The sequence below is a fragment of the Meles meles genome, chromosome 3 (genome assembly GCF_922984935.1).
Source record: "Meles meles chromosome 3, mMelMel3.1 paternal haplotype, whole genome shotgun sequence".
Classification (NCBI taxonomy): Eukaryota; Metazoa; Chordata; class Mammalia; order Carnivora; family Mustelidae; genus Meles; species Meles meles.
In genome coordinates this window covers 77,712,856-77,729,154 of record NC_060068.1, presented here as the reverse complement: position 1 = coordinate 77,729,154, position 16,299 = coordinate 77,712,856, and the positions used below count along the sequence as shown (strand labels likewise).

The 16,299-nt window shown below is 46.0% G+C and overlaps 1 protein-coding gene across 1 annotated transcript in view; it reads right to left on the bottom strand.

Annotated features, from left to right (window-relative positions):
- The window catches only part of SERINC5 (serine incorporator 5), a 107,398-nt gene that overhangs the window by 53,880 nt on the left and 37,219 nt on the right, over positions 1-16,299 (bottom strand). Inside the window, exon 2 of the mRNA XM_046000003.1 lies at positions 3,748-3,915. Coding sequence (XP_045855959.1) covers positions 3,748-3,915 — 168 coding nt within the window. The remainder of the gene's footprint in view (positions 1-3,747; positions 3,916-16,299) is intronic.

Genomic DNA, 16,299 nt, shown 5'->3' with positions numbered 1-16,299 from the left:
TCATTCTCTAATAAATAAATCTTGGGGGTGGGGGAGAGACTATACCTGCTTGAAGTACCGGATCAATTGACCTCAACGACCTGCAGTAAAATGGCTCCTACACTTTAGGAGGGAAACATGCCTCAGGAGAAGACAGAGATCATGCCCTGCTTCACCAGCACTAGCAGAGTTTGCTCTGAGCCAAAGTTCTCATGGAAGAGAGGAGTTTCCCTAGTGAGAGGAGGCAGGATGAAGTTTGGCTGGGCAGCTCCTTGCAGTCCCCTCCCGCTCAAATCTAAACTTGGGCCACATTTTGAAACCAAGGCAATAACTGAAAAGGTGGGCTGCCCTCGTGTTCTTAACCCACGCACCGATGGCCCGTCTGGCTCTGGACAGAGTCCCGTCCTCTGTTCCCCAAGGTGAGAATGCTGCATAAGAGGCAATTACACACTCCCACCCAGGCCGTTGCAAGCACCCACACTTTCTCCTCTTCCCATCACACCCTCAAACTTTCCACAGCCCAGCAAAGCGGGGGCTGCAGCAGAAGCCCAGTGTGTCTCCCCACAAGAGGACCTTTCAACGCCTGCCTTCAAGCATCGCCTGAGGATGAGGTCAGCCTCCATTCTATAGGCTGTGAACAAGCTGACTTTGTGACCAGCCAGTCTGCCTCCTATGAGGCCCTAAAAATGGAAAAGGATTGGTTTAGCCCACAGGGACCTCATTCCCTACACAGAAAGCCCAGCCAAACCATTTTTTTTTTAAATATTTTTATTTATTTGACAGACAGAGGTTACAAGTAGGCAGAGAGGCAGGCAGAGAGAGGAGGGGAAGCAGGCTCCCCACTGAGCAGAGAGCCCGATGCGGGGCTCGATCCCAGGACCCTGGGATCATGACCTGAGCTGAAGGCAGAGGCTTTAACCCACTGAGCCACCCAGGTGCCCCAGCCAAACCATTTTTAAGTAAGTACATTCAGGAGAGAGGCATAGAAATGCTTACAAGAGACAATGTGAGAAGTCAGGGTGGCCCCTCTCCCCTTTCCTCCCTCTGTTCCTCTCTGCTCTGACCCCGAATCACACTGTACATACAACCACACCACAGTTGGGCTCACCTTGCTGAGTATCTGTCTCCCACTCAAGAATCGATAATGGCTTCCCATTCGCCACCACACCATGGTCAAATGCCTAACCTTGGCACTAAAATCCCTGCAAGGCCATTTCACCTACCCAAATTTCCCCTCTTTGCCCTCCTCCCCATCTACACAGCCTAGTAGCGAAGAACACATTCAGCCCGGGTTCAAATCCCAACCGTACTATTTACAGCCGGAGCCCCCGGGCACGGTACCGAGAGGATTCAGTGCCCCAGCCTCCTCGTCTGGAAGGCAGGAGCAACCACAGCAGCCGCTGCCCAGCCAACAGCAGTACTGAGGAACTGAGAGGATTCGGGTAAAATGCTCAGAATGAAACCTGGCACGGGGTATCACCGAATAAATATCAGCAATTAAAATAGTTATTATTGGGGGTGCCTGGGTGGTTCAGTGGGTTGAGCCTCTGCCTTCAGCTCAGGTCATGATCTCAGGGTCCTGGGATCGAGCCTGAGGGTCCTGGGATCGAGTTCCACATGGGGCTCTCTGCTCTGCGGGGAGCCTGCTTCCTCCTCTCTCTCTGCCTGCCACTCTGCCTACTTGTGATCTCTCTCTCTCTCTGTCAAATAAATAAATAAATAAAATCTTTAAAAAAAATAGTTATTCTTATCACACAAGTCACTTCTAGGAAACCTCCTTTAGGGATACCCCTCAACACTCAATGTCTTCTGCTTCTTAAATCTTCTACAGAGACCTGGAAATCACAGACACTGGCTCAAGTTGTTAAGGATGGTTTCATGGAGGTAGGTTACTTGGAAGGCCATCAAATATTAAAATTATTATTATTAAAGTCATAGCCTAGAATGTATCCCTGTGGATCCCAAAGGACTCCTCCCGCTCCCCCCACCCCCCTACCAAGTAACAATGTTTCTGATGGGTTCACCACCCATGTTTGTAGAGTCTCTGCAGCAGAGACATCTGCTACCCGCTCAGAGTTCCCACCACAACCCCAGGGGATCCTCAGACCAACACCTGCTACATTAGAAAGAGAACATGAAGTTATCTGGAAGACACAGGCGATAAATGTGAGATCAGACACCCTGTCAGTATCGCTCTTCTCAAACTTCCTGCCACAAACATACAAGATCAAACCACAGTATGACGAAGAGGACAGGTGCTGACTACCACCAATATAGGGTGAAGCCTGGTGTGGCCTAACGAGGCAGCCTTAGCGCTGGGTCTCCCTGCCTCCAAATTTCCAAAGCATTTTATGGATCCCCTCATACGGCACCTAGTCATTTCTACTTTTTTTATGCCTCAGAAGACTTTACATGCCGTCTTCCGCAGGAGAAGCTCCGTCTCTCACAGGCCTGAATGCCCTGGAGCTCCCACCGCAGTGCCTTACTGAGGAGAGAGCCGACGGTTAAAGCAGTCAGCGGAGAATCGCAATTTCACAAGCTTTCATAGTAGTCCCACTATATTCCAGACCCTAAATTCACAATTATAAAAGCTTTACCTGACAGAACTCTTCAAAGGGCCTAATGGATAAGAATGTTATCAAGTGTTTTTAAGGAAATGGTTGTTTTGAAGCACTTGAGAGTGTATGGAAGAGAGTCTGTACCATCAGCCTAAGGTTGGGGAGGGAGACTCTCGTCGTGAGCTGCTCCTGGTGATGTCACCTGCACTGTGCATCAGAGCACTGCCCCTGGCCTCCTCCCCATCCTCGTTCTGCTGGTCCCTAGGAAAACAGGGTTGGAGAGACAGCCTTTCCTCTCCCCCCTTTCCCTTGGATCTGCTGCTCTTCCTGGTGAACTATGCACCTCTGTAAAAGAAGTCAGGTCCAGCCCCGTGAGACTGGTAACTGGGTGGGGTCCCCCAGAGTCATTTCGGGGTTCAGTAGTAGGAAACACACTTCTCTGCAGATGCAAGCCACAGTGTCTCACATCAGCTGTATGAGGGATAAAGGTGATGTCTGGCATCTATCTGCTGACCTTGTAGTCTTTTTTATCAATTTGCTGACAAATTGAAAAAACTTAGGAAGAGAAATGTTATTTATAAGGCTCCCTCAGAAGCCCCAACATGTCCCCCTTTCATCTGGCTGATCAAAAGGCCTTCCACAGGGAAAGCCCATGAAAAAGGCCCCAGGTGTCCTCCTCAGCATCACATCACCAGGCCCACCTCTGCATACACTGCCCCAGAAATGACTGGAAATCCATCCCTCACCCAAACTACAAATGATACATCAGCAAGATAAAAATCGCCCTATGGCCCACTCTTCATTATCTGTGGGGATTTTGTACGTTTTATCATGCTTCCCATGTAGGCCAAATTGAGGTCACAACAGCTACTACTTGAGACACCGGCAGCCTTCCTTAGCACAAGGGAAAAGTACAAAGTCTACAAGAAAAGACTACATCCGAGGAGGAACAGCTCTAAACAAGGCTAGGATAAAACACACACTACACCCAAAGCATCAGATTGCATCTGCACTACTGTGAAAGTGCAAGATGCTGAATGGTTCCCCAGCTTGGCAGGAAAGCTCCCAAGAGGCTTCCAGAAGGTTCTGAGAACGCAAGCCGACCCCCAACCACACCACGGTGGCTGGGCCCCATCCTCTAAACTGAATGCTTCCCACACACCCTCCTCAACGAAGGAAAATGGGAAGGGCTGGAAAGAGGCCGACTTACATGCTCTTTCATCTCGTTAGCCACGGTTTTGGACATCATGACGCAGCAGAGCAGGACGACAAGAATGAAGTACAGCGCATACATGGTGCGCGTGCTCCGGGACTGTCGGATCTTGGGGCAGCAGCCGCAGCAGAGGGAGCAGCCAGCAGAACCACAGCAGCAGGCCAGCTAGGGAGGGAACACAAAACAGCCTCTCAGAGCCACACACTGACAGCCCCACAGACACCAGACCTCTGCAGGTCCACTTTCCCAGGCAATCGTTCTTCAGAGCCACCCTGCCCGCAGAACGCACGGAACAGTGCGGTGTAGGAACAAAGCTTTCTTTTTTTTACGATTTTATTTATTTGACAGAGAGACACAGCAAGAGAGGGAACCCAAGTGGGGGACTGGGAGAGAGAGAAGCAGGCTTCCCACTGAGCAGAGAGCGTGATGCGGGACTCGATCCCAGGACCCTGGAATCATGACCTGACCGGAAGGCAGGCACTTAAGGACTGAGCCACCCAGAGGCCCCAGGAACAAGGCTTTCACCACAATCAGTCTGACATTCTTTAGTAGAAGGCGGGCATATGTCTTGGGAGATGCCCCATGGTTAACAGAAAAGCCACAGTTCACCTGAAGCACTGTCATCATCACTCTGCGGTAAAACAAAGATTTCTGAGATCAGCTGTAGAGGACGAGAAGCCAAGAACGAGACAAAGGGCAAAGTGGGTGGGAAGAACATGAAAGGCAAGAAGCCGGGCCCAAGAAAGAGACGTGCCAAAAACACAGGAGGCAAAGAATGAACTGTATAAACACCTAGGGACGGGCTGGATGGGAAAGACCATGTGGGCGGGTACGTATCGTCCTTTGCAGGCAATGATGGGAGCGTGTAGCCTGCAGCTTCTGACACCGGCATTGTTCACCAGAGCTCCGTGCCCCCACCGTGAGCTTTCAGGCTAATGAGCAGGCTCGGGCACTGGGGGGCACAGAGAACCTGCTGTACCACTAAGTGCACACGCATCTTTTATTTGGGGAAACAGGTTTTTCCCCGCCCCCAATCTCTGATTGGGCTTCATTGGTAAATGCAAACTACACATAATTTGGGAATATTAAATAAAATAGGGATTAAGTTTTCAAGTTTGAGACCGGTGTTAATTTTTTTTCTTTTTAAAGACTATTATTTTAGACCATTCTTAGGTTTACAATAAAATTGAGAGGGGGGCGCCTGGGTGGCTCAGCGGATTAAAGCCTCTGCCTTCAGCTCAGGTCATGATCTCAGGGTCCTGGGATCGAGCCCTGCATCAGGCTCTCTGCTCGGCGGGGAGCCTGCTTCTCTCTCTCTCTCTCTGCGTACTTGTTATCTCTGTCTGTCAAATGGATAAATAAAATCTTTAAAAAAATAAAATAAAATTGAGAGGAAGACACAGAGATCTGCTATACACCCCTCCCCCCACAGATGCATGGCCTCCCCCATTAGCAATATCACTCACCAAAATGGTACCTTTTTTTTTTTCTTAAACAAGGATGAACCTAACTTGCATATCATCACCCAAAGTCTACAGGCTACCTAAGGGTTCACTCTTGGTGTTGTGCATTCGATGGGTTTGAATAAATGTATAATGACATATACCCATCATTATAACATCATACAGTGCATTTTCACCGCACTAAAAAGAAACTCGATCTTTAGGAAAGCATGGGGTAAAGGGGAGTGTTGTTAAAAGTTCAGGCTCAAGGGGCGCCTCAGTGGCTCAGTCAGTTAAGCCTCTGCCTCTTAAGTTTATGTTCAAGTCATGGTCTCCCAGTCGTGAGATGGGCTCCGAGCTTAGCATGGAGTCTGACTGAGATTCTCTCTCCCTCTGCCTCTCTGGCCCCTTTCTTCTTGCCCTTCCCTCTCTCTAACAAATACATAAAGGTTAAAAAAAAAAAAAAAAAAGGCTCAGGCTCAAAGTCAGCCTGCCAGGGTTTTAGAACCTGGCTCCTCCGTCTACTAGCTGTGTACCATGAGCAAGGTATTTACCCTTTTAAGACTCAGTTTCCTCGGGGCGCCTGGGTGGCTCAGTGGGTTAAAGCCTCTGCCTTTGGCTCAGGTCATGATCTCAGGGTCCTGGGATCGAGCCCCACATCCGGCTCTCTGCTCAGCGGGGAGCCTGCTTCCTCCTCTCTCTCTGCCTGCCTCTCTGACTACTTGTGATCTCTCTCTCTGTCAAATAAAAAAATAAAATATTAAAAAAAAAAGACTCAGTTTCCTCATTTATAAAATTGTAACAGTATTTATGCTTGTGCTATGATCTCATAGGTGACTTGATCTAACATACCTGGTCTTAGGAAAGGATTTCTCTTAAGCAAACAGGGAATTTTACAAAAGAGATTACCATAACTTACACATAACAACAAAACTTATATATGTTAATGCTACAGTCGGGGCACCTGGGTGGCTCAGTCAGTTCAGTGACTGCCTTTGGCTCAGGTCATGATCCCAGGGTCCTGGGATCAAGCCCTACATCAGGGTCTCTGCTCAGCGAGGAGTCTGCTTCTCCTTCTGCCCCTCCCCCTGCTCATGCTCTCTCATATGCTCACTCTTTCTCTCAGATAAATAAATTAAAATCTTTAAAAAAAAATAAACAATACGTTTGGTTTGCAGATGAACTAAACTACTTTCCTTGAGAACTGCAGACCACCGGCCTTAAGGAGTAAAGGACCAGACTTCCCCAGAGGAGAAGTCCTGACCACATCAGAACACAGCTGCTGCTGATGACAGCAAGTCTGTTCAGGGTTATGCCAACATATGACTATTTGCCTGGGAACCACCTTCTCCTCCAGGTAGCCCAGCACCAGCCCCCAATGTCCCACACCTTCCTCCTTTAAAACTCTCTGGCTTCACCTGGACAGGGAAGAGGGTCTTTGGGACATTAGTCCACCATCTTCCCAGGCTGTCAGCTTCCTGAATAAAGCAACCATTCATTTCCCACCATCACTTGTCTCCCAAGTACTGATTTTGAAGCAGCTGAGCTTGAGTTTAGAACTGATTCTCTGTCCAGGGACACCAATCATTGTCTGAGTACCTGTGTACCATTTCATCACTTCCCATGTTTGCTAATGCACTCTTTCCATCTTTTTTTTTTTTTAAGATTTTATTTATTTGATATATAGAGATAGATCACAAGTAGATAGAGTGGCAAGTAGGCGGGGGGGAGCAGGCTCCCTACCGAGCAGAGAGCCCGATGTGGGGCTCGATCCCAGGACACAGCCCGATGTGGGGCTCGATCCCAGGACCCTGAGATCATGACCTGAGCTGAAGGCAGAGGCTTAACCCACTGAGCCACCCAGGCGCCCCCACTCTTTCCATCTTATGTTAAGTTTCCAAACTGTCTTCTTCAAAAGACTCTTCTAGCCTCCTAAGGCAAGGCCACAGCCTTGTAAAGTAAGTCACTCTGCTTTGGCTGGGCTAACAGATCTCACAAGAGAGAGCCCAACACGACTGCCTCTGTGTGCTTCCAATAGGTCTCCTTCCTTTATAATTTACTCTTATCCTCTATCCCTGACTTTACTGACCTCCTTCCACCCGAGGCCCAAATTTCCCCCTCTCCCTACCTTCTTTCCCTCTCTTTCCTTCCACTGACATAGCAATCTTTTCTCCGGACCCTCACCTTCCTCCTCCTCACCTCCCAAATTTTTTCCCAACTGTCTCCTTTGTTGGCTGCTAACTTTTTTAGTTCTAAGGTTTTTAAATTCATATGTATTTCAAATTCAAATGCAATAAAACATGTATTCTATTTGGGAAAAGAAGTATTTTTAAAGCAGTTAATGCTTCCCATGATAGAATGTTCCCATAGGACAGTCAACATTTACATCATCTCCAGATTTAATATTATTTATTTATTTATTTCACAAGAAATAGGGACTTTAATGAAGGCGATTTCCCTTTGGTATAATTGAGACCCACGGAGACACCTGAATGAAACGAAAAGGCCAGGACGAAGATCTAGGAGTCCTAGACTCGAAGCGGCAGGACGCCTCTGGGGGCTCCGGGGGCTCCAGGAAGGGCCGGCGAGGCGGCGCAGGGCCTGTCACCACAGGTGTGAAGCTGCTCACAACCGTGGGGCCTCCCCACCTCGCTCCCAGTCCTAGCTCAGGACCTGCTTCTCGGAGACCTGAGTCTCTGGTAGAAAGGAGAATGCTGTTGGGTCCAACTGCCACAAAGGCTGGGTGGGAGGAGGAAAATGCCATCCTTGTAAAAGGGCTTTGAAAAGCCGAAGAGGTGATGTGTACACATAATTGATTATTGCCATTTTGTGCTCAAGATAAGCCACAGAAAACAAATAAGGAAAATAAATCTACACCCCTAAAATACATGCATACAAAATAAAAATAAATCCCTTCCCAAGTTATTTTATTTTTATTCTAATATTTATATTTATATTTTATTTATATATTTTTATTTAATTACATATATAAATGTATATTGTGTATTTATTTATATTATATATCTATATAAATTATTTTATATATTATTCTTTGTTATTATTTAAAGGTAAGTAGTAACAGAAAGAATGTGATTCCAGAAAATGTGAAAAGAAAATCATACTGCTTGCTTAGAATACTCCTGTCACTAAAGTCACATATCATTGTATGAATTTAGCTTTTCAAACTTTCCTTACTTTTCACTTTTCCTCTTTATTTTATTTTAAAGATTTTACTTATTTGACAGAAATCGAAAGTAGGCAGAGAGGCAGGCAGAGAGAGAGGAGGAAGCAGGCTCTCCGCTGAGCAGAGAGCCCAATGCGGGGCTCCATCCAGGACCCTGAAACCATGACCTGAGCCGAAGGCAGAGGCTTAACCCACTGAGCCACCCAAGTGCCCCTCCCTCTTTATTTTAAAAATATACATGCACAAGTGTAAGTGTGTGTATCTGTGTGTGTTTATTTACAGGTGTGTGTGCATATATATTCATACCTAATATTAAGAATCTAACAGCCAATCTCTACTAGCCTAAGAGTTACTAATCAAATCAAGCTATGCCAATAACCAAGGATACAAGTGCACTGTCTTAACCTAGAAAGGATATGCATACCAAGTATATATTCAAAAAGGCATTCTTAAAAGAAATGTTATGCTAGCATCTAGAAAATCTCACAGAGCTGCTGACTTACCACTTCTTTTAGGAAGAGCATAATTTGGAATAAAATGGGTGCACATCCAGCCCCTGCCACTTACAAGTTTATTACTTTGAGCATGTCACTCATACTGATCTTTACCTTCAAACTAAAAAAAAAAAAAAATCAACTCCTGTCCAGCTACACTTCCAGCTCTGTCACAAGCTTGGAGAGAGGTTCCAGAGCCTTGTCACCTCTGGCTCCAGAGAACCTAAACCTTTTACTGGACAAATTACGGTCTTAAAAAAACCTAATAAATGCAGAATGTACAACACAAGAGTGAAACCTAGTGTAAAGCATGGACTTTAGATGATAATGATATGTCAGTGTAGGTTCATCAACTGGAACAAGTGTACCACCCCATGGGGGCTGTTGACAACCACAGAGGGGAGGCATGGAGGCGGGAGATAAGACTCCACAGGGCCCAGTTCAGAAGTCATGTGATGCACTCTGAATCTCTCCTACCAGCATTGCATTATGAACAGCATTCAGGGTTTTAAGTTGTAGATACTGCATACTCTCCCTTCCCGCAAGAAATGATTATACACTCAAGAGAGACCCAAGAAATCTCTTCGGAGGACGCTTGCAATTCTTCTGTAAGTTCATTCATTCTGCTAATATGCTTGCAAAAGGGTACAGATATAAGTACCCTTATAGTATAAGGTTGCTCATTATAAGCATGAAAACAGTCTTTTTCTCTAGCTACATGGAGACTGGGAAAATGAATAATGGGCTATCTATACAATAGGGTATAGTTAAAAAGAGTAATTCAGTTGTTGACTGAATTGTGCCCTCTCTTCTCCCCTCCCCACACATGAAAATTCCTCTGTTCAAGTCTCAACCTCCACTACCTCAGAATGTGACTATATTTGGAAATAGGGTTCTTAAAGAGGTGATTAAAGTTAAATAAGGTCATTGGAGTAGGCACTAATCCAACATGACTAGTGTCCTCATAAGAAGAGGAGGTCAGGACAAAGACACACTCAGAAAGTAGACCATATGAAGACACAGGGAGAAGACTGCCACCCCTAAGGCAAAGAAAGAGGCCTCAAAAAAGACAAACCTCCCAACTCCTTGATCTAGGGATTCCAGCCTCCAACACTGTGAGAAATGAAATTTCTGTTGTTTAAGCTACTCTGGCCGTGGTGCGTTTTTATGATACCACCAGCAAGCCTGATATTTTAAACGCATGTCTGGCTGTAGGGGGGATGGGGGACACCAATGTACACGCGCCCACAGTGACCAGTGATGCTGCTTATCTATAGAGTGTGTCTAGATACGGGAGGAAAAGATAACATCGACCTCTTACTGCACTCCCGTGCTTGGGTTTTTATCATGTTCACATATCACTCTGACAATTAAATAAAGAAAAGAAAACTGCCTAAGAAAAGTTAAGCTTGAAGATATTGATATAGAAGCATTTGCAAATGTGATTTTTTTTTCTTTCTAAAGAACCTCCCCTCCCCAAACAGAGCAAAAAAGAAAGTCCTGGAAGAACCTTTTGTCCCCTCTATGTCACTTCTTTCAGCATACCAATAGTATGGGGGGCCCTGACTGGCTCAGTGGGTAGAAAGTGCAACTCGATCTCGGAGTGTGAGTTCGAACTCCATGTCAGGTGCAGAGATTGTTTAAAAATAAAATGTTTAATTTTTTTTAAGATTTTATTTATTGGGGCACCTGGGTGGCTCAGTGGGTTAAAGCCTCTGCCTTCGGCTCAGGTCATGATCCCAGGGTCCTGGGATCGAGCCCCACATCCGGCTCTCTGCTCAGCGGGGAGCCTGCTTCCTCCTCTCTCTCTGCCTGCCTCTCTGCCTAGTTGTGATTTCTCTCTGTCAAATAAATAAAATATAAAAAAAAAAAAAAGATTTTATTTATTTGTCAGAGCAAGAGCACAGGTAGTGGGGGGCAGGGGGCGGGGAGTGGCAGGCAGAGGGAAAAGTAGGACTCAATTCCAGGACCATGGGATCATGACCCCAGCTGAAGGCAGATGCTTAACCGACTGAGCCACCCAGGCATCCCAAAAATAAAATCTTAAAAAAAAAAAAAAAAAAAAAAAGGCAAGAGTATGACTAGCAAAGGCTTTTGGAAACAGAGGGGCTTTGTCCTTGCCAGGGCAGAATCCAAATGAAAGGCTATGCCAGCTACTTACTTCTACCTGGAGCTGGGCCTCCTCAGTTAGAGTCACTCTTCTTCTCTGGTCTAAGGACAGCACACACACCACCCCCGACAACAAATAAATAAATATCAGTCTCCCTTCCCCCACACCCCTGGCTTTGGACACAGATAGTTTCTCCAAAGGACTGACCTCAGGCATGCGAGGACATGAGCTAGGTAGGGCTGGTTTCTAACTCCCCTCTGTCAAATCAGAAAGCACAATTCCTTTATTACTTAGACTCTCCAGCTGGCAACACCACCAATTAGAAATAGAAAAGAATCGGGAGGAAAGCCAAATAGATGTCACAGAATCGGCGCACACACATAGAACATGTATCTTATTTATGACAGTTCCTCCCTCCCTCCCTCCCTCAAGTCTTATTTTCAGTTATAACAGGCTTGCTTAAGCCCACAGCTGCTCGGAGGGAAAAACTGGCGGGAGTTCTCTGGCCTGAGAACCAGAAGACCCGGATTCTAGCTCTGGGTGGGCTTTGTGTAAGTCATCTTTCCTCTCTGGGGCTTTGTTTTCCTCACTTGAAAGCTGAAGGAGCCTTGGTACATAACAGATAGCAGGTAAACAGGTTTCATCTCACATCACATATCCCACCAGCTAGGTGCTGGCCTAGAATGATGTCTGAGGTGCATCCTAAGGCCGAATGTCTCCCCAGAAAAAATGAGTTCCACCTGCCAGAGGCATGGTGGCATTCACGCTACATTGTTGTCATCCCTGCAAGAAGTTATGAGACATCTCCACCATCCATAAATACTTAGGTGTTAAAAAATGAACTACAGGGGCGCCTGACTGGCTCAGTGGGTTAAGCATCTGCCTTAGGCTCAGGTCATGATCCAGGGTCCTAGGATGGAGCCCCACATCAGGCTCCCTGCTCGGTGGGGAGCCTGCTTCTCCCTCTCATTCTCCCCCTGCACTTGTGCTCTCCTCTCTCTCTCGCTCTCAAATAAATGAAAATCTTAAAAAAAAAAAAAAGAAAGAAAGAAGAAAAATGAAGTGCAACAGGCAAGCACATAGAGTTAACCCCAAAGCAAGAAAGAGAAAAACCATTTATAAAAAGAAGCAAGAACTCGAAAGTGGAGCAGCTGAAAGCCCTTCAAACACCCCACAGGGAAAGCGAGCAACTCTTGCTTCCAGCCTCTGCTCCCGGAGCACAGCTCACACAGGGCACTGTGCTAACTCACCCATCGCGTCCTCTTTGCTCCACTTAGGAAGGCAAAGAAGGACATTTCTGCCACAAGGACATCCCAAAGAGGGTCACTATTTTATTCTGACTTGCAGTGCATTAGTTTGAGGGCACGTAAATCCCTCAGCATGGTGGAAACATTCATTCAGAAGGACTTATTCCTCCAGAGTTCCAGAGATCCAAGTTGGTTTTAGTGTGCCTAAACTCAGTCCAAACTGCAAGAGGAAAGAAATCTCCAAATCTGACACCACCCTTCATTCATTTCCCAACCTGGAGATAGGGGAGCCCCGCAGAGCTGAGGGAAGCCATAACAACCTTCTGTTAACTACAAGAATCAGAATGCTGACCCCTGACAAAGGGTGGGGAGCCAGGGCAGCAGGAGGGCAGTTCCTGAAGGTGTTAAAAGCAGAACCCAGGTCCCTGGGCATGCTGCAGGGTTTCTATCATCAAAGAAACAGGAGCAAACCATGAAAGCAGAAAACTGGGTGCAATTTTTTTATTCAAGTGAACAGTGTTCTCTCACCTTTAACTACAGTTAGATTTCCATATCTTTCAGTAATATACAAAACTACACGTGCTGCTTCACAACCCACTTTGCTTCGACCTCCTTTGAGGTTTTAGGATTACTTAGGAATCACGGGGCGGGGGGGAGGGGGTCCACGCAGAGGTAATGAACAACTGATTCGACCTGAACAAGCAATATCTGTTTGAACTCTAAAGCCCACAACCAACATTTTGCTGCTCATTCTGGCCCTGAGCTCAAAAACAGCTTTGCATCGGGTTTGTAGAGACCTTCTTCTAATACGAGAAGGTGTGTGGGGGGGGGGGGGGATAGCACCTCTTGCCCCCGTGGTGTCACACAGGCTGTCCTTTACGAGGAGCTATGCAAGGGAACAAGGAGACAAGGGAACAAGGAAAGAAGTAGCTCACCAAAGAGCAAACACAGGTAGCCGGTGGTCCCTAACACACAAAGCGATCGTGTGCTGGGAAACTCAACACATATTACACACGTGTCAGTAAACCGCTTTGGGGCGTACTGTGGATTTCTCCCATATAAAAGAACAGAGGGCAGCTTATCAAAGCGTACTTAATCCACAGTATTAGCTAACACTTATTCATCTCTGCAAGGCACAACTATTATTATTATGTTAGCACCCCAAAGTTACAAAGCTGTGACAGAGACGCAGAGACATTAGGCAACTTCAGGTCAGCAGGCTGATGAGTGATGGAGCCAGAATTTCAATCTGGTTGGCCCTCTGCCATTCAGCCCTGCTTAATGCTGGCATAGAGAGGATTAGCCGGACAGACAACACCGGCCTGAAACCTTGGTTTCCCGCAAAAGGGAAACTCTGGCTGCATAGGGAGGAAGCAGCAGGAGAGGAAGCACTTTTTCTTGCCTGCCCTTGGGTGTACAGTAAGCACTCAACAAATACCTAAAGAAGGCCATCTCCTTCTCTGGGGCCCTTTCTCTCTTCCAGGTCATGTCGGGCCTCAGTGGCTCTGGATGACCTCTATTAAATACAGCCCTGCCCCCAAGCAGTCCAAGCACCAAGCTCCCTACATCACCATGAAGTCCTAGCCATCATTAAAAGCCCTACTCCTAATCCTATGGAAATAACCAGGGCATTCATTTACTCAACTACTATCTATTATACTCTACACCTACTAAGCACAGTGTTAATTCCCAAGAATGCAGCAATAAAAACAAGAGACCTTTTTCTACCTTCACTAAGCAAGAATACAAAGATACAAGTAAGAATGACTATCAAGGGGTGCCTGGGTGGATCAGTCGTTAAGCGGCTGCCTTCAGCTCAGGTCATGATCTCAGGGTCCTGGGATGGAGTCCCACATCAGGGTGCCTGCTCATTGGGAAGCCTGCTTTTTCCCTCTCCCACTCCCCCTGCTTGTGTTCCCTCTCTCACTGTCTCTCTCTGTCAAATACATAAATAATGTCTAAAAAAAAAAAAAAAAAAGAAAGAAAAGGAATGACTATTTTCATGCTATTTAGAAGAGAGAAAGGAAACTTGGATGTTCAATGAAAGATTAGCCACCGAAATTGTGGTGTGTTCACATCGTTGAAGACAAGGTACCCACCAAAATGATTATACAGTATGATACAGAACAATTTATTGCCATGGGAAGATAGTTGCATTGTATTCACTGAAAACAGTTAACAACACAACAGTATAGAGTATGATAGCATTGGAGGGGGTGGGTAACAATATAGTAAGACAGACATCAGCAATGACAATAACAAAAAACAATCTGGAAGCAATACCAACTTGGCAACAGTAATTAATAAACTTGCAGGACTAAGTGACTATGTTTTTCTGTATTTTCTAAACTCTTTGCAACAAGCACATAGCTTCTAATTAGAAAAACATGACAACAAGTTTCTATTTTTGGGAGAATACAAAACAATGTTCCTATTCTATCTCACAGGTGGTAGGCATTCAAATATTTATTTTACTGAATCAACCAATGAGTAAATGAAATCTACTTCAGCTATGTGACTGGGAGAAGACAGCCAAAGTAAACTATCATTGAAACCGAGGGATAAAACCAGAAAATTCCTACTGGACTGCATCTTTAAAATTGGTTAAGATGGGAAATTTTCCATTTTTTTTTACCACAATAAGAAAGAAAATTCCTTAACCCTTGCAATATTTTTTTTAGTGTTTAATGGATGTAAATAAACCTCTACTTGGTAGAATTTGAAACAAATAAAAATGAAATAGAGAAAAATTACAAAGCTACCTAAAAGTTTAAGGTGTTGAACAAGAAGCTATATGTTTGCCTAACCCAGAAATGAGATCTTTTATTTCCCTCATCTGAAGTTCTTAATTTTTTCTCTTTTGAGTTCAGAGAATCCCTCAGAGCTCCAAGGATTGGTTTGGGTTTTTTTAAAGATTTTATTTATTTATTTGACAGAGAGAGAGAGAGAGTGCGCGCGCACAAGTAGGCAGAGTGGCAGGAAGAGGGAGAGGGAGAAGCAGGCTCTCGACTGAGCAGGGAGCCGGAAGTGGGGCTCTATCCCAGGACCCTGGGATCATGACCTGAGCCGAAGGCAGCCATTTAACCAACTGAGCCACCCAGGCGCCCCAGCTCCAAGGTTTTCACAATCGTTCCTACAACCGTGGCAACCAGATCCCAGGCATTTGCCAGAAAGAAGTTTCTGACAGATTCTCATGCAGGTTTCAACTCCCTCAACAGCACTACCAAGAAAAGCACTGTCAAGGGTCAATGTTCTTCCTTAAATGGCACTGGGCACCTAGGGATTTGGGGACCGAATCTGAAACAGGCTGTGAACACACACAAAGCCAGCACCAGCTTCTGGGTTACAATAGGGCCCCAACAAAACCGTTCTCTTTGCTGAGACTCTTTCTCACAAGGTTAGGGTTATTTTCAGCAACTCACACACACACAAAAAAGGAAGAAAAAATAAAGGTTGATCAAATTCTCTGTCCTTAGGCAGCAGCTGGAATTCTTTGACTCATTCCCTCACACACACCCCCCCCCCCCCAGCTTCTATCTCTTCTACAAAAAATACCACACTTGATATATTTTAGTAGGGGGGTGGAGAGAGTCTATTGGGTTTAAGGTTAAAGAGGTTAACTTCACGGCCCTTCAACAGGAAACAAACATTCCCGGAAGGCAGGCCTTACACAGTGGTTTGTCAAGCTTGACACTGGGACGTTGGGGGTGCAGGAGTCTTTGCTGGGGGGTTGGGGCGGTAGCTGGCGCGCCCGCTGGTGGGTGTTTCTCAGTGTCCTGGGCCTCTACTCATTAGATGCCAGGAACCCCCTTCCCTGTCCCCCTCGCAGGTGGTGACAATCAGAAATGTCTCCAACAACTGCCCTCCCCTCCCCGTTGTGAATCACTGCTTCGGGTAACAGCAAGAGCAACGAGGGGGTGGGGGTGTGTCAAGACATCTGGGTTCACACCAAGGCTTGAATGCTGCCGGGTTATGTGGCCTTGGACCAATTCTTTACCTCTCGAGGTATTACTGTCCTCATCCGTAAACTGGGAATAAAAACATCTACTTCACAGGGCCATTATGAGGATTA